General features: G+C 43.9%; 2 protein-coding genes across 4 annotated transcripts in view; one reads left to right on the top strand and one right to left on the bottom strand.

The window, feature by feature from the left end:
• The window catches only part of RWDD2A (RWD domain containing 2A), a 32,486-nt gene extending 19,912 nt beyond the window's left edge, over positions 1–12,574 (bottom strand). Inside the window, exon 1 of one of the 3 annotated variants that reach the window (XM_088471829.1) lies at positions 12,506–12,574. The gene's annotated coding sequence lies outside the window, so the exon portion shown is untranslated. The remainder of the gene's footprint in view (positions 1–12,505) is intronic. The other 2 variants (XM_088471828.1, XM_088471835.1) reach the window with 2 other exon arrangements.
• Positions 12,575–12,627: 53 nt separating this feature from the next.
• PGM3 (phosphoglucomutase 3) overlaps positions 12,628–18,546 on the top strand; it is a 38,971-nt gene continuing 33,052 nt past the window's right edge. Inside the window, exons 1-3 of the mRNA XM_088471821.1 lie at positions 12,628–12,810; positions 15,278–15,482; positions 15,567–15,751. Coding sequence (XP_088327947.1) covers positions 15,279–15,482; positions 15,567–15,751 — 389 coding nt within the window. The 5' untranslated portion in view covers positions 12,628–12,810; position 15,278. The remainder of the gene's footprint in view (positions 12,811–15,277; positions 15,483–15,566; positions 15,752–18,546) is intronic.

Genomic DNA, 18,546 nt, shown 5'->3' with positions numbered 1-18,546 from the left:
GGAGATGTGACTGAGATGACGATGGCCAGAGAGTGATTTCCTTATACAGGAGAAAGAGTCCAGGAGGACAACAGAGTTAAAAGATCTGACAATACAACCATTACATACATCTATGTGTATTGTGCAAGACTGAACTTGTGCCTTATATGGGTTGGATCCACACTCACCAATATTCTCAAGACTTTTTCAAGATTTTACTGAACTGAGTTTTACTTTACTGATATTATCTTATAAGTAACTGATATATTTGATATAATCATATGTATTATTCACTGTTTTATTAGAGTATTCACATATAAAAGGGGATTGTTTATGTTTGAGTATATGGTGGGTAGGACGATATTACAAATATAGGATGTAGGAGCTCAATTGATTAATACTGCCAGGGAATGGTGGGCTCTGTTAAACATTACACGTAATTATAGCAATACCCCAGACATGATGCAATTAACACCTGATCCTGATAAGAGCAGAGATCTTTTGGCCAATGTATACACTGTGGTGGCTAATATTCCATATATTCTTCCAGATGATGTGTATTACCTTTGTGGGAGAAAGCCCTACAAATGGTTGCCCTATGGGGGATTTGGTAATTGTACATTGGTACGTTTGATACCCACCACAATCTTTACAGATGGGAATCAAGTTAATACCAAGCAGATTCTGCATCATTTGTTAACCAAGAGAGCAGTGCAGCCTTTAAAACAGTATTATGAGGAAAGTTGGTTACAGTGGTTCAACCCTGTTCAGAAATAGGGGGTTGGTTCAGTGGTTTACTGCATATGCTTATTTATGGAATTATGATCATAATATGTATGTATCATGGGATCAAGGTATTATTTCTTTGTGCAGGGAAATGTTTTAACATGCTGGATTTTGTTGCATTGATGCCAATTAGGAGGAAAGATCCCTATGAAATCATGATATACATGTCTTCCACACCGTAAGCCCAAGGGTGGATTGTATTGGGATAGCAAAATGGCTACTGACAGCCATTTCTATTCATGGTTCTTATGTGTGTATCAGGCATGAAATGGTATAGGAATGTGGAAAGCAGACAGGCCATAAATCCACAAGGCGTTGTCTACTGCGATGTACGCTTGCGTTAAGTTTTAGAAAGTCCTTATCAGTAGTTAACCAATAGAGTAGTTTGAAGTAGGTTTATGCCCATAATAGTAGAGTTAGATGGGTATGACAAGTAGGATACTATATAAACGAAGAACAAAGAAGATTCCAGTGGCCTGCCCTATGCCTGGACCAGAGACTGCAGCTGGTGGCCAGGATATTGTTCGTTCCAGCTCTATTCTGAGAGGAGGCTCCTGGATTGTGTAACCATCTTATATTCCGAAGCTAAGTAACTATTATTCTTCCATATCTTGTCATTTGTTGTAATAAATTATATATTTTTTCAAGATACTGGTTTGTGTGGCTTAATTAACCTTCTGTATCCAAGAACCTTATCTCGTTCCACCGGGAACATCCATAATTTAAGGAACCAGGACTGGCTGGCAAGTCTGCGGCTGGTTATGCCTTTGGGGGAGGGGACCCTATGTAATTAAAAAAATAAATAAAAACACTTTATATTACATATACAGGCAGAAACATACACAAATCACACTGATCTGTGTATGTTTCTACCAAACTCGCAGCTCAAGAGGTGGTCTATTTGAAACTTCTATTTCACAGTGAGATTGCTACAATCTCACACGAGATTGGAAACTCGATTCTTAGTAAATTTGCGAGTGCTACTTTTTCATCTAAAGTACTTCCTATTCTGGCCGATGGGTGAGTTTTTTCGAGTTTGCAAACTCACATGAGTTTTCACAGTGAAAAAAGAAAACTCACTTCAAACTCACTCGAGTTTGTCTTTAGTAAACTTGCGAGATGAAAAAAATGCCTAAAGTCACGTGAGTTTGCAAACTACAAACTCAAATCTTAGTAAATTTACCCCTTTGACTTATAGGTAAACAAGATCATCAAGTATTTCTTCCTATAGTTACTATGAGGAACTACTCTAAACAATTTAATGAGCAGGTGAATGGCAGGAGCATAGTGAGGAACACAGAAAACATTTAAATGTATCAGAATTGATTATTTCCAAGAAGTCACAAACATTACAGATCACAGGGCCTGATTCACTGCGAAACGCAACTGCAAATGTAATAGCGACTACGCAAGTAGTTCAACTGCAATAGTATGCTAATTCATTGCGATTGCTATGCTGCTGCACTACATAAGGATGCCCACCTTACCTTACACACATCCGTAATGTTTAGCAAGACTGCAAAACCAACGGTACAATTGAGTACCATCGCAGCCTCACGCACACTTGCACAACTCCTGACCTTACTCAGAAATTGCTAACTTCATCGCACGCTATGAGGCCTCAGGCTGCGTACGGCATCACGGTGGATAATTTATGAACGTCCCGGCAATGGCGTTCAAATGCACTGACACGCCTGCGTTTCGCCGACCATCCCCCCGTCACCACCCACAAATGGCACTTCCTGTCACTCTGCGATGGGTCTGCGTAGTCACTGCAATCGCTGTCCCGATTGCAGTGGCCGCTTCGCACACTGCGATCCATACGCAGCACGAAACAATCGGCTGATTGCGTGCGTATTAGCAACTGCGTTCCTTGCTGAATCAGGCCCACAGTTCCCAAACCTGTACTTATCCTAAGCAAGCAAATTGGGCTTTGATACCTTGCATCCTTAATTTGCTATTACTGTGCCTATATTGGCTATGATAAACATAAATATAGAAATACTTTACAGGGCCCTATGTATCAAAATCCGCAATTTAATTGAGGCTACCCAGTGATGATAACGATTATTATCGCATTGCGATAAAGTTATCACACAGATGTATCAAAATCCCCACGCCAGGACATAGCTTTCGATAAAACTATGTCCCGGTGGATCCTCACCTTAGACTTCACACAGTATTTTTCGTAATAAAATACGTTGAGATGTCTCTGCCATGCGCCCGCTGACTAGCACTACAGCCCCCCCACACACACATACACTACCCCCTTGCCCCACCGCTAGCACTTACATGCCCGGAGACCAGCTGACCGGAGCCCCAGAGGACCTCACCGGATCACCAATCTCCAGTCCCTGGAATCAGGTAAGTTTTTTTTACTTTTTAAAAATTTTCTTTTCCAGTGATCAGCTTGTGGTCTATTTAGACCACACAGCTGATCACAAGACGGCTCCGGCTCTACTCTGCCTGTCAGAGCGGAGCAGGAGTCGGGGGACTAGGGGGAAAGCCCTAAAGATGGTGATATTATCACAGGGCTTTCTCACTTATTTTTTTACAATTTATTTGTAGTAAATCTCAGGCAGATCACATTTTCCATTACAATTATGGGAAATGCGATCTACATACTAAAAATATGTGAATGAAAGGGTATAGAGTAGTTTTTCATGAAAACTACTCTAATTGCCCTTTAATTAATTTATGATACTAAAATAATGTGAAAAGGGTGTGAAAACATACTTTTTCATATTTTTGTTGTAAAAATAATATTGATAAATAGGCCCCACAGTCTTCTGTTTGTTAGAAGCAAAAGACGGGTCATGATAAGATGTTTTTCTTCTGTTGTTATTAGGGGAGCCGTTATCAGAGAACAGGTAAGAATGCTTATTACTCCCAATCTGTAATTGGAGGGAATTACACTTCTACAGATGGTTAACTTTAGTTTGATCTCAAAAGGAAGCACTAATGGATTTCATGAGCTAATCAGACTTCATGTTGCATAGAGCCTGGTTCTCTGTTTTAGAATGAAGGTATCCTCACTCCTATAAAACAGCCAGTTTAGCACTTTCCATTAGTATATTTAATAAGACTGAAACCACTGTAAACTGCTTACCTATCTGGGCTATTAGCCAGCTGTTCTGGATGTAGAGTTAGCCAAAGTCACATTTAAGAGGAGATTTTATGGGTATCTTGAGTTCACTTTGTTTTCCTTGTATTCATTCAATAATAGACTCACTCAATTTACTATCCTGCATTGCTGGAGTTTAGCATAGAGAAGGAGACAGTTAATACCAACCCATATTCCAGAGGATGAAAGCAGCTCGGTAACCTGGCCAGAGTGTGCAGGCAGTCACTAGACACTTCTGCTGTGATGTGACAGAGGTTGGAACAGCCAACGGCTGGGAGGCTTTTGAGTGTCCCTGTACATATGGGAGGCTGCAGCAGTGCCAGTCTCAATTTACCATACACACCTTGCTACTTTCAAACATCAGGCAGACCCACTGGAATCGCACTGATGCCTACATCTCACAGGCTATTACATTTCCCCCTGGTTATAAAATGAAACCTTTAAAGGCTAATTGAACAATGAGGTAGGCCTGATGCTTTCCCTATACTTTATGTGTGTCCAGGGAATAACACTCACCCCTTGAATATGTCATGGCACCTGGCTGATTTTTAAAATTAGGTTGTACTGGCCCTCAATATGCTGCACGCAGGACAACTAATGCCAAACATTGCTTACTTGTTAGCTCCCTTATTAATAGACTAAAGGACACTGTAGTAGTGCGACTTCTTACCCAAGTGATCCATGTAGAGATTGCTATAGTTTTACTATTCGGAGGGAAGACCAATTTAATTAGAGAGTAAAGGGGGCCATTACCGGGGGTCCAACCATGTCCAGTCCTGCCGGGACTGATGACTGGTGCTGACCGCCAGTCGGTGGTGGCAGCAGCTATTTGTGAGGTTCTGGTTTTGTTGTGGGCCCGGGGTGGTAACAGGAGCAGACACTGAAGCAGATTTAAAAATAAACGTGGAGTTTTTAATGAGTGGCTTAACAGACATGAATGTGGTAAAACAAAAAGTCCGGGTATAGCACTAAAGTGCACTTGGGAACTGTAGTGAGACAATGGGAAAAGTCCAGGTAGTGATAACAGAAGGCAGTCCAGTATTCCAGGTCTTGTGAGGCTGAAATGAATTGTGGCTGAAGAAATAATGTCCAGGGAAAGTGCAAGTGGAGGCAAGGTGCAGGGTAACGGCTGACACAGGTACTCAGGCAATGGGAGAGGCAATAGGAGGAGGCAGTGGAAGTCCGTCAGGGTAAGGAGCATGTTAGGTGAAGCAGATCCAATAGGCAGGCGGATAAGCTCAGGAACTCCCTCTCAGCTTGCGCTGAGAAACACATTGCACTGGCAATGCAAGGGAGCTCTGAACTCCCTTTTAAACCCAGCACCCAGCCGTGAGTGGTCAGAGAGTGAGCATGTGACACGCCAGGATTGGAGCGTAATGGAAGCACCGCCAGCCAATTATTATTATCATCGTTTATTTATATGGCGCCACAAGTCTTCCGCAGCACCTTACAAAGGTACAATACAATACATTACAGGACATGAATAATATACATTGCTACATTCGCGACCATAACACCCAGATAAGCAACAATGCAAAGCAACCAAGTGTTAGGTGCCCTGGTAGAGAGTATAGGTGCATACACACACAACGATTTTTTGAACGATTATCGTTAAACGATAATCGTTTGAAAAAATCGTTCACTTTCTGAGTCAAACGATGAACCATTATTGTCCATGCGCGTTCACGTTTGTAGTTCAGTCAGACTTGTCAACTCAACGATTTTCATTAAGTTAATATGCAAAAATCGTTTGTAGTTCATAAAAATCGTTCATTACATTTAAATGAACATAGTAAATGAACAACTTTAGTAAATGATTTTAGTTCATTTTTCCAAGGTAGAAAATCTTTTACTAAAATCGTTCATTAACTAAATCGTTGTGTGTGTATGCACCTTAAGAAGTAGATGAAACTAGAGTAAGGAGAAGCACAAGAGGGTAGAGGGCCCTGCTCATAGGAGCTTACATTCTAAGGGGGAGGGACAGACAAACAGGGGTGAAACAAATGGGGTAGGCAGGGAGAAAGGAGTATGTAGCAGCAAGTTAATATGAGAGCTGGAAGGCTTTGATGAAATAGTGGGTCTTGAGAGCCCGTTTGAAGGATTGAAGAGAGGTGGAGAGTCTGATGGGAAGCGGGAGAGAGTTCCAAAGGTGGGGAGCAGCGCGGGCAAAATCTTGGAGGCGGGAGTGGGAGGAAGTAATCAATTGGCATGAGAGGCGCCGTGCATTTGTTGAACGAAGAGTGCAGACAGGAGAGTGAAGGGAGATGAGATCAGAGATGTAAATGGAAGAGGAATGGATGAGGGCTTTGTAAGTGAGTGTGAAAACCTTAAATTGGGTTCTAAAAGGGAAGGGGAGCCAGTGGAGAGCTTGTAGGAGAGGGGAGGCAGATGCAGAGCGTTTTGAGAGGAAGATGAGCCGAGCAGCAGCATTGAGGACAGACTGGAGAGGGGAGAGAAGGGATTTGGGGAGGCCAGCTAGGAGAAGGTTACAGTAGTCCAATCTGGAGATGACCAATGAGTGTATGAGGGTTTTAATGGCATCCTGGGTGAGAAAGGGTCTAATCTTGGAAATATTTTTAAGATGAAAACGACAGGACTGTGAGAGGTTCTGGATATGTGGTTTGAAGGAGAGGGAGGAGTCCAGGATAACTCCAAGACAGCGCACTTTGGAGCTAGAGGAGATAGTGGTGCCATCAATTGATAAAGAAATGGTGGGAAGTGTGGTTATGTAGGGGGGAGGGAAGATTATTAGCTCAGTCTTAGACATATTAAGTTTAAGAAATCGCTGGGACATCCAGGAAGAGATGGCAGAAAGACAGTTGGAGACACAAGTGAGGAGAGAGGGAGAGAGGTCAGGGGAGGAAAGGTAGATCTGATAGATCAGCATAGAGATGATATTGGAGGTCAAAAGAGCTGATGAGTTCACCTAGTGAGGATGTATACAGTGAGAATAGGAGAGGTCCAAAAACAGAACCATGGGGAACACCCACTGCAAGAGGCTGTGGGGGAGAAGAGGAGTCATTAGAGGAGAGAGAGAAGGATCGGTCAGAGAGGTAGGAGGATAGCCAGGAGAGGGCAGTGTCACCAAGGGCGTGAAGGATTTGCAGAAGGAGAGGATGGTCCACAATGTCGAAAGCAGCAGAAAGGTCAAGGAGAATGAGCAGAGAGTAATGGCCCTTGGATTTAGCAGCAAGGAGGTCATTGCTGACTTTTGTGAGGGCAGTTTCAGTGGAGTGGAGAGAACGGAAGCTAGACTGAAAAGGGTCAAGGAGGGAATGAGAGGAAAGAAAGGTGGTAAGACCAATGCTCCCCGCCAGGCACCAGCCATAACATCCGCACAGGTAACACCCGCCGACCACCATGCCGAGAAACCCTAGTCGTGACACTATTAAACTTCTGGCCTGGGCTCATCTTCCGGCTCATACGCTGCCCAGGCTGCCTAGAAATCCCTCAGGGGCCATCTGTAACCGTCTAAGGCCCACCTCAGCGCATGTCAGTTCCTGCCAGACCTGGAGAGAGCTGCACACTTAATAATACAACAGGCAGCATACCACACAAGATGGGGAAACCAAGATGTCGGGAAGCAAGCAGGACTCAAGATGCATTATCCTGTGAGAGGGGAAATGAATGAATTCGGAATGTTCCTATAATAGACTGGAAGTTCCATTCATTAAATGGTGTACTTTCCTTTATATTTTGAGTTTAGCAGATGGGATATAAAACCCCTTTATTATGGATGCTGCTGACTCAATATTTCAATGATTATTTCTGCTATTAATAGTATTAATAATCTGGATTATTTTGATTGTGATATTTTTGTGCTTTTAATACAAGATATTTGCTTATGTTTAAATATTAAAAACTATGAATGTTTCCTCGATGTGTACATTTTCATGGCTTTGTATCCCATAAGCGCAGCCTCAATTTTTGTTTCTAGTAGTAAATTGGGATTAGCAGACTTTTTTTCTCTATTCCCTAATGGAGATTTAGTGTCCAGTATCCTTTAGCCAAGATTAAATGACACTGGTATTTAGAACTTGTTTTTCTGCCTTTAGAAGCATCAGTTCTATAGTGCAGGGTATAGAGGTACTGGATATAAAGAATGAAGCAGAGGGTAGAGTCAATGATGACACCAAGGTAGCAGGAATATGGAGCGTGATGTTTTCAAACAGAAGGGAGATGCGGGGAGGATTAGAGATATAAGTAGAGAAAAGACAATGAGCTCAGATTTGGTTAAGTCTAAAGTGGCAATGAATAGTTAAAAAGAGAGGTTAGAGAAGGAGTGGTAAATACAGGAGTAGGCTGTGTAGAGGTGTAGTGGGTAGTGAGTTCACCTAGAGGAGATGTGTAGAGAGAGAAGCAACGACAAAAAACAGAGGGGCTGATTCAGAGATATACGCTAACACAATGGTTAGCCGCAGTCCGGCAGCAGACTGTCAGTGATTGACAGTCTCCTGACGTTTTCTGGGTAGGGAGGGGGCAGCGATGGCCTCCATTTCCCCATGGTCAGTCAGCCGGCCGAGGATCACACAGATGATCCGATGCTGCGTCCATGAACGCAGGTCGAATCATTAATGCATGAAGAGGCATGATGCCTCCTGCTGCATTACCATAAAGGGTGCTATAACAGCTGCTACCACGGTAGCAGCTGTGATAGCAATATCGTCTGAGGATGAATCACCCCCAGAGCTTTAAGGGAGCCTGATGTAGAAAGAAACAAGAGTCAAAGGTAGAGACACTGGAGGAACGGCAGTGTTACAAGGACAAGAGAGTGAAGAGCGTCATGGAAAGTAACTTATAGGGCCTGATTCAGATATGTACTCTTACCTGGTGGTTAGCGCACATCTTTGATTGTTAGAGGACTGTGCATGCGCAGGACGTGTATTGCACATGTGCAGTCCTCCATCAGCGAGTCCACTTGTTACCTGGTTGACAGGCTGCACTGTTTGGGAGGCGATACAGGGGCGTTCTTGGGCAGTATTCCCAGAAACAGGGGCGTTGTCCCGTTTTCCTGGAGGGAGGAGGCCAGGGTCTGCGTTGGTGGACGCAGATTTCCTGGCCTCGCCAGCAGGCAGGACCCAGTCAGGGTTCGGTGAGCTTCAGCTACCGCAGCCTGGGCAAAGAGTCAAGCATAAGTGATCCCAGGCTGCAACCTCAGTCGCAGTGCTGGGATCGCAGATGCAGCAAGGAGGTGTCTGTTTCCTACAGACACCTCCTGCTGCCATTTGCATTTTAGATGGACAGAATTGCACTGCCTCTTATGTGTGCGGCTCTGCAATTCCATCCATCTCTGAAACAGGTCCATAGTGTCTAAAGTGGAGGAGTATGAGTATCACAAGTGACCTTTAGACACAAGTAGCATTCACTCTAGGTCCGGCAGCAGGCAGGGCACAGAAAATTGTATAGCACAGTGGTTCTCAAACTCGGTCCGCAGGACCCCACAAAGTTTTCATTACTCTCTGACACATTATAATAGATTCACAGGTGGAGCTAATTATTTCACTTGCGATTCTGTGAGGAGACCTGGAAAAACATGCACTGTTTAGGGTCCCGAGGACCGAGTTTGAGAACCTGTGGTATAGTGGATTCCCAGCTTTACTCTCTATGCATTATCTGGTGGTCACTGTTACGCTCTACTTTATCAGGCGGTCACTGCAATGTTCCCTGCATACTCTGGCAGTCACTGCGATGTTCCCTGCATTATATGGTGCTCACTGGGATGTTCCTTGTATGGAAAACAGTCAAAATGCCGATGGCTGGGAAGCTGTCTGACTAAACCCCAGACTCTAAATACAGACGAGGGATTAAAGACATGCGTCCAAATCCTGACGCCCGTCTATATCCCAACGCCGGAATCTAGACAGACGGCTTCCCGGACGAAGGTAAGCCGGGCAGTGTTCTTATAGAAGATCCAAATGTAGACTATCCCCCCATTACTGATTTGTAACCTATTTTACTGATAATGGAAGAAGCTTCCTAGGGGTGTAAGTTGAGGTCTATGAGCCCCAGTTAAACTCTATTAGACTGACCACCAAACACCCTGCTCCCACATTTTTATTACCAATGTTACCTAATTGTCCTCCTGTATTGCTTTGACACATTTATTCTAAGTATTTTTATTTGGTAATCTAGACACCATGGGCAACAAACATGTAAATGGTAGGAAAGGCTGTGATGCAGTGGAATAACAGGATCACATGACTGAAAATGCATTTCAAATGATTTGCTTAAATTCTGCCCTAGGATGATGCTGTCTGGTTTCCTATCACTACTACTGTGACATGTATATAAGGGGCTCTACTACTGTGACATGTGTATAAGAGGTTCTACTACTGTGGCATGTGTATAAGACGCACTACTACTGTGACATGTATATAAGGGGCTCTACTACTGTGACATGTGTATAACAGGTTCTACTACTGTGGCATGTGTATAAGAGGCTCTACTACTGTGGCATGTGTATAAGAGGCTCTACTACTGTGGCATGTGTATAAGAGGTTCTACTACTGTGGCATGTGTATAAGAGGCTCTACTACTGTGGCATGTGTATAAGAGGCACTACTACTGTGGCATGTGTATAAGAGGCTCTACTACTGTGGCATGTGTATAAGAGGCTCTACTACTGTGACATGTGTATAAGAGGTTCTACTACTGTGGCATGTGTATAAGAGGTTCTACTACTGTGGCATGTGTATAAGAGGTTCTACTACTGTGGCATGTGTATAAGAGGTTCTACTACTGTGACATGTGTATAAGAGGTTCTACTACTGTGGCATGTGTATAAGAGGTTCTACTACTGTGGCATGTGTATAAGAGGTTCTACTACTGTGGCATGTGTATAAGAGGCTCTACTACTGTGGCATGTGTATAAGAGGCACTACTACTGTGGCATGTGTATAAGAGGCACTACTACTGTGGCATGTGTATAAGAGGCACTACTACTGTGGCATGTGTATAAGAGGCTCTACTACTGTGGCATGTGTATAAGAGGCACTACTACTGTGGCATGTGTATAAGAGGCTCTACTACTGTGGCATGTGTATAAGAGGCACTACTATAAGAGGTTCTACTACTGTGGCATGTGTATAAGAGGCACTACTACTGTGGCATGTGTATAAGAGGCTCTACTACTGTGGCATGTGTATAAGAGGCTCTACTACTGTGGCATGTGTATAAGAGGCTCTACTACTGTGGCATGTGTATAAGAGGCACTACTACTGTGGCATGCGTATAAGAGGTTCTACTACTGTGGCATGTGTATAAGAGGCTCTACTACTGTGGCATGTGTATAAGAGGTTCTACTACTGTGGCATGTGTATAAGAGGCACTACTACTGTGGCATGTGTATAAGAGGCACTACTACTGTGGCATGTGTATAAGAGGCTCTAGTACTGTGGCATGTGTATAAGAGGCACTACTACTGTGGCATGTGTATAAGAGGTTCTACTACTGTGGCATGTGTATAAGAGGCTCTACTACTGTGGCATGTGTATAAGAGGTTCTACTACTGTGACATGTGTATAAGAGGCACTACTACTGTGGCATGTGTATAAGAGGCACTACTACTGTGGCATTATGTGTATAAGGGGGACTACTGTGTAGCGTAACGTGAATAAGGGGCACTACTATGTGGTGTAATGTGAATCGGGCACTACGTGCAGTGTAATGTGAATAAGAATGTGCTACTGCATGGCGTCATTTTAATTGGGGGTACTTATGTGTTGTTACTTGTGAGAGCACACCTCTTTGGGGCGTGATGTCCCTTTATAGAATATGGGTGGTAGGACGCAAATGTATAATTTGCAGGGGAGTGCCGAACACCCTAGCAGCGCCCTTGCTCACAGTGTAGTACTTTTGTCGCATTAGTGATGCGACTAATGCTGGGCATACACTATACAATTTTCTGTCAGATATCTGACCAATCTGGCTGGTTAGAATGAAAATCTGGTAATTTATGGGAGCAAATAACAATTGAACATTTGCTCAAAAACACTGGAATACAGACAAAAATGGTTGTTCAGCCAAAATGGTTAAACAAAACAAATTTAACCAATTTGAACAATTGTTTTTGTCCGTTTTCCAGTGTTTAAAACCATATGATCGACTGTCATTTGCTCCCATACATTACCAGGTTGTCATTCCAACCAGCAAGATTGGACAGATATCTGACAGATAATTGTAAAGCAGAGGTTCCCAAACGCGGTCCTCAAGACACCCCAACTGTTCATATTTTAGAGATATCCATGGTTGAGCACAGGTGGTTAAATCAAATTTACTGAGGTACTAATTAAATCATCTGTGCTCAACCATGGATATCTCTAAAACCTGAACTGTTGGAGAGCCTTGAGGTCTTTGGGAACCTCTGTTAAAGTGTATGCCCAGCAAGTGATGCATTCTGTGAGAAAAAAAGTCTCTGGCTGAACATGCCACGGTCTGAATGAACTCAGACAGCGCAGTAGATGTGAAGATTACAGTACGTTTTCCAATCTTTAAATATAAACACTTCAACCAATGACAGTTATCTAAAATAACACAGAATATGTAACGTGACTGACTATACATAATACATGATATATGCTGTGCACTCGGGACTGACACTGACACACGTTCACTCACCGTCTTGTAAGATAGCTCAGCCCAGCAGCCACGTCGTGTGTCCCGCCCCCTGTACTGTGATTGGCTCTGTCCCGCCCCCTGTACTGTGATTGGCTCTGTCATCTACGTCGCTTCCTACTATGCAGCACTAGCGCTGAGGGTTACAGCTAGATCCCGTTCCGTAGATTGACCCCTAGCGCTGAGGAGCGGCGTCACAGCCCAGCCCTCTGTCTGTCTCTCTCTCCTGCGTCACAGTCACAGCTCTGTACAACGTCACCAGGGGTAACGTCACCGGCGCCTCTCCGCACAGTGACTGTGAGCAGCAGGTAAGGGGGCAGGATGGCTCTTGCTGTATATCGCTATCAGAAGGGTCCTATTTCATTCAGACATTCTCTGAGGCGAATAGGAGTTATTGGCAGAACATGCAGTCACCTAATTATTCTTATTGTACTTATTGTTATATTATATTTCATTTATGTTTGATTTGATGATTTTATATCGCCATGTATAATGTTTTGGATGAATATATATAATGGTTGTAAGCTGATGCTCCAATATTATAATGTAAGCAGTGTTACAGTATGCTCACTTGCAGTGTCCCTGTTATCATGAAAAAACTGAGGAAGTAAAACCCAGTCATGCCAGCATCTGTCTAATACCCTTTTTAGACTAGGCACAGCAAATTGCTGGGTCTATCAACCAGGCAAATTCTCGGCTCTCAGCCCGACCCTGGTAAAGAGCAGGGTCATGGAACCGGGATGTTGTTTGTTTTCAGGCATACCAAAAGCTTGGGTCGATAGGTGTTCACATGCTAAAACCTGGCCTAGGGGCCTTTAGCCAGAATGTTTAATTCACTGTTGGGGAGCGGGTGCTACTCACACCAGTGGTGGCAGTGAATGGGTGTTTGGAGACAGGGGAGTAACATGTATAGACAGAATTGGGGAAGTAGTCATCATGTTGACACCGTAATGCCTATTACATGCCATCTGTCCCTTCCACATGCCCGTGTTCAACCCTGCTCATTACCCAGGTTGAAATGCTGCGTCGCTCAACCCGGGTTATATCAACTAGAGATGGCGGGTTTTCCCGCCAAGTTCGGATTTTCCCCGCCAAAAATCGGGTCTCAGAAAGAGGCAAACGTCATCTTTCATGGACAAACCTCATCGTTCCTGGACTAATCCTAATCCGAACCCGCTCATCTCTAATATCAACTGGGCCCTTTCACACTGCGCAGTAACCCGGGTTGCTGCGCGGCCATGTGCAGTAACCCAGGTGATTTTATGGCAATGTGAAAGGGGTATTAATGACTCATGCCAGTTCATATTAAATCCAGAGCCTCTGTGCGCATTCAAGAGCATAACTAGAAGAAACCCCCCCCCCCCCACCCCCGAGGTAAAAAACATTTGCCCACACACAGGGCCCATTCATGTTATGCCACACAGACCCTATTCATATTATGACACCCAGAGCCCATTCAGGTTATGTCACACAATATTACCCCTTATACACATTATGCCATGCAGCAGTAATGCCCCTTATACATTTTGCCACACAGTATTGCCCCTTACACTACACAGTAATGCCCCTTACACATTATACCGCACAGTAATACCAGATTGTGCCACATAGCAGTAGTTCCCCATATAACACATTATTCCACACAATAGTAGTGCCCCTTACACATTATGCCCCCCCCAGCAACTCACCTCCCCATGTCCCTCCAGCAGCCTCTCGCCTCCCTCTGTGTGCCATCAGCAGCCATCAGGTGTGGCTTTGGGGCTATGTCGCCAGCTAATTAGAGCTGGCGTAGCGGCAGAAATGGACAGACAGCGCTGGCGCATTTTGAATCTGTCGCCGGTTGCAAGCCATTCGGAGCTCACGGACCGGCATCCAGTCAGGTGCTGCAACTGATTGGCTGGCAGTCGGCGACCTTTGATTGCATCGCGACTGGTGGCGCTGTCTCTCCATGTCTGCCTGCCAGAGCGCCAGCTGTAATCAGCTGGCGGGTCAGCACCAAATCAACATTGCTCACGCCCGGGCCCCCCTCGACGGCCCTGACTGGCCCGGCCCATCTTGTGTGCGTGACCGGGTGCAGGGGGAGCCACAGAAGCAGCTTGGGCATCCTAGCAGCTGCACCCCTTGCACCCACGGTAGTTACACCACTGTTTGCAAGCATGTTAGCAAATAGTGGGGTCCTTTTCAGGATCATTGGAATGAGGTTACAGGAGAGGACAATGTAAACAAATAAAGGCTGCAGGTGTACTTCAAGGTCCAGTCTTCAACCCAGGCAACGTTAGTATCCCAGCTAGTATTGCATAAGAGTCAAAACGCTTTGAGGCATTGTGCTGTCCTGTGACCACCTCCTACATTTTGATGCTGTTCATGTAAGAATCCTTCTGGTTTGTATTTTGTGTGTATATTGTGTGTTGTTAATAAATTTGAAAATATTTCACAATGGGATCTATTTTCTTTTGTTTCTACATGGGAACTATGCAATAATGGATGGGTCCTAATACTAAAAGGGTGCATAAAGAGCCTTTCAGGCATTTGCTATGTCTGCTTACTAATTTGATCTGGTATGCACACTAATTTTCTTTTACCATATGATACTTCTGGATTTCTTAAACTAGAAGGTGCTTGTTTATAACTCTTTTTAGTACATATACATGTACATAGTTTAGTTTCATATTTACATCATGAAGCAAAGATAAATTATATTGATGTTCTGGAAGTACAAATTCCATATATCTGGGATTCTATGCAATATGTTGTTGGTATGTCATCTTATTGTAGCATGCATTTGGAAGCCGTTTTGACATCATCCACCCGTCACGCTAAGCCTGTAGGACTCGCTCTTCAGTATGGCACGGCGGGATTTCGGACTAAAGCAGAACATCTGGACCATGTTATGTATCGCATGGGCTTGTTGGCAGTTCTGAGGTCAAGGATTACTAAATCTGTTATTGGGGTTATGGTCACTGCCTCTCACAATCCTGAGGTTAGTGGGGTAAATATGTTGTACTTATTGTACGGTTTCATAACCAAATTCAACAGATCATGACATTCAAACATTCTTATTTAGGAAGACAATGGAGTAAAGTTAGTGGACCCCATGGGAGAAATGCTGGCTCAGGAATGGGAGCTGTATGCTACTAACCTGGCTAATGCAGAGCAGCATGAATTACAGACAGTACTGATGAACATAATAAAGCAGGAATCTATTAATATGAAAGAAGAATCTTTTATAGCTATTGGAAGAGATACACGGTAAGCACATTTAGGTGATCAAAAAAATTATTGCTCTCATTGGGTATATCATGCTATAACTTTTCATATGTATATGGTTTGAAAAAAAAAGGCGGTCATTAGTAGAGTCAAGTGAATGGTTGGGAATGTGAGTGGAGATGTAAGGAAGCAGGAGTATTTGAAGGCTTTGTAGGTGAGTGAGAGAAGTTTAAATTTGCTTCTGAGGGTAATAGGGAGCCATTGGGCTGACTGGCTGGGGGGCAGCATAGGTAGAAAAATTAGATGGGCAGCAGCACTGAGGATAGACTGAGGAGGGCAAGGTATCACAAGGCTAGAGAGGAGTAGATTGAAGCAATCTAAGTTAGAAATTATGAGTGTGTTGATGAGTGTTTTGGTGGCCTCTAGGGATGGAAAGGTCTGATTCTGAAGATGTTGCGAAGGTGTAGGTGGCAGGATGGAGAGAGGAACAGAATGTAGAGAGAGCAAAGTCAAGACTGATACAGACTGCGAACTTTGGGAACAGAGGAGAGGGGGGATAGGAGAGGGAGTTTGAGGATTCACTGAGTCATGCATGAGTAGATGGCTGATAGACAGCAGGAGAGGTAGGCTAGTGTGTCGTCAACATACAAGTGGTATTATAGGCCAGAGGAGTTCATAAGCTCTCTGTAAAAAGAAGTGTATAGGGAGGCGAGAACAGACCAAGGACAGAACCTTGAGGGACACAGTCAGTGGAGGGAAGAGGAAGTGAAGACAGAAAAGGAGCAAATAGACAAGTGACAGGAGAGCCATGAGCGAGATATGGTGACTACCCCTTCCAAATTGTCCACTCCAACAGTGGTTGAAGTGGAGAATTTGGAAGGGGTAGTCACTGGTGTTAAAAGCAGCCATGAGGTCAAGGAGGAAACGTATACAGCAGGCCTGGCCAACCTATGGCTCTCCAGCTGTTGACCCAGCACGCCCTGCCACAGTTTTAGCATTACCATAGCAAAACTGTGTCAGGGCATCCTGGGACTTGTTTCACAACAGCTGGAGGTTGACCAGGCCTTGTATAAAGAAATGTCCCTTTGACTGTAAGGAGGTCATTGGTAACCTTGGGTATTGAAGTTTTAATGGTGTGAAGAGACAGAAAACTGTTTTGGAGTGGTTAAAGCAAGGAGTGGTAGCAGGCGAAGGAAGAGAGGTAGTTGTTCGGTTTAGGGTAGGAGAGAAATGGGCCACAGGTTAGCAAGAGATGAGCGGATAAGAGAAGGTTTCTTAAGAATCGGGGAGACGAGTTTGTGTTTGAGGGACAAGGTGACAGTACTAGTGGTGAGGTATAAAATGAGCAAGGAAGTTAAAGTGGGGGATAGATTCGAGTGGGCAAGTGGACGGTGGGGAGTAGAAGAGGATGAAGCAAACATCAACCGTTGGAGATAGTCCTGGTGTAGGTGGCAGGGTATTTAAAGAAAGGAGACATCAGGATTGATAGGCTCAAAATTTTGAAGGTGAAGTGGGTTGGAGGACTGCGAGGAAACGTTAACTTGAACTTTGATTAGCTTTGCAATCCCACTTGCTAAACATAGGACCAAATTAATTTGAAGTGTAAGAGAGCTCTATTCCTCCAGAGATGCAGAGCATGGTCTTTGAGCACTTTTGGGGAATGCGGGTTAGAGGATTGCCAAAGTTGTGGAGGAAAACATTGTAGGCTGGTAGTGACTTGCTGGGGTGTCAAAAGCATAGGTGAGGGAATGGAAAGGAGATAATGGGTGAGAAGAGAGTCTCTTAAAGAGAAGGATAACTGGTTTCCTCGAGGGAGTAAAGAGTATACCACTGCTGATTCACCATCTGTGGCTAATAATGCTTTTGTTTTACACTGGTCACGCTTCCCCCACAGCTACAATTCTTATTCTGCTATCATATGTCTCAACTATTTCCTTCACTTTTAAATTATAATCTAATTTAGTCAAGGCCATCTTTACCTTCTATTTTATGTCATTGTGTGTTTATTTGTGTCATGACTACAATATTGGTGCTTTATTTATAAAGGATAACTAGCATAATAATATGAATGCAGCTTTTACATTAATGTATACCAGTTTGGGAATGGCGCAATGTGATCTTCTCCTGCCAGAAAAAGGCTTGGACCCTCCATTATCTTTCCCTGTAGTGGCACAGATCAATGAAGTCTCTCTGCTAGTGACCTGCTTGCTACAGAACTCTGCAAAATGAATACACTGGTTTGTGTATACCTTTTTGTATACCTTTTTTTTAATTTTATATTTTAGAAGCCATAATTAAATTTGATCATGTTGTTGTGTATTCAATCATGCTTCCTTTGTCGTGTAAAAAAAAATATTTAAGAAAGACAGAAAAGAATAAGTACTAGAGTGGCTGCTCAATCTGTACGGCAGGGGTGGGGAACCTATTTTTTTCTGCCAAGGGCCATTTTGATATATATAACATTATGCGTGGGCATGGTGCAGGCCACGCCTCTCCATGTGACTTCAAACGGGGGCAGGGCCACAATTGGCAGTGATTAAAGCAAAGCCCGGGGCATCCTGAGGATGAGTGTTCAAAGGCACTGCTGCATAGATTCTGGCTGCAGGGTGACATTCTAGGCACCCTGTTATCCAGATGAGGCTAGCGGAAAGAAGCTCAGAGGACCAGACCAAATTATTCCAGGGTCCTTCTACGGCCACCGGGCCTGAGGTTTCCCATCCCTGCAGTATGGTGTTGTGCCCTTCCACTACCCTGCACCCACATGTGAACGCTACCATGTCTTATTATGCTGGTTAGGTCTTTAATAGGTTTTTATACACAAAAATGTCTCCTCCTCT

Source organism: Taudactylus pleione, unplaced genomic scaffold, assembly GCF_031769625.1.
Source record: "Taudactylus pleione unplaced genomic scaffold, aTauple2 ptg000015l, whole genome shotgun sequence".
Lineage (NCBI taxonomy): Eukaryota > Metazoa > Chordata > Amphibia > Anura > Myobatrachidae > Taudactylus > Taudactylus pleione.
This window is presented reverse-complemented; position numbering and strand designations above follow the sequence as displayed.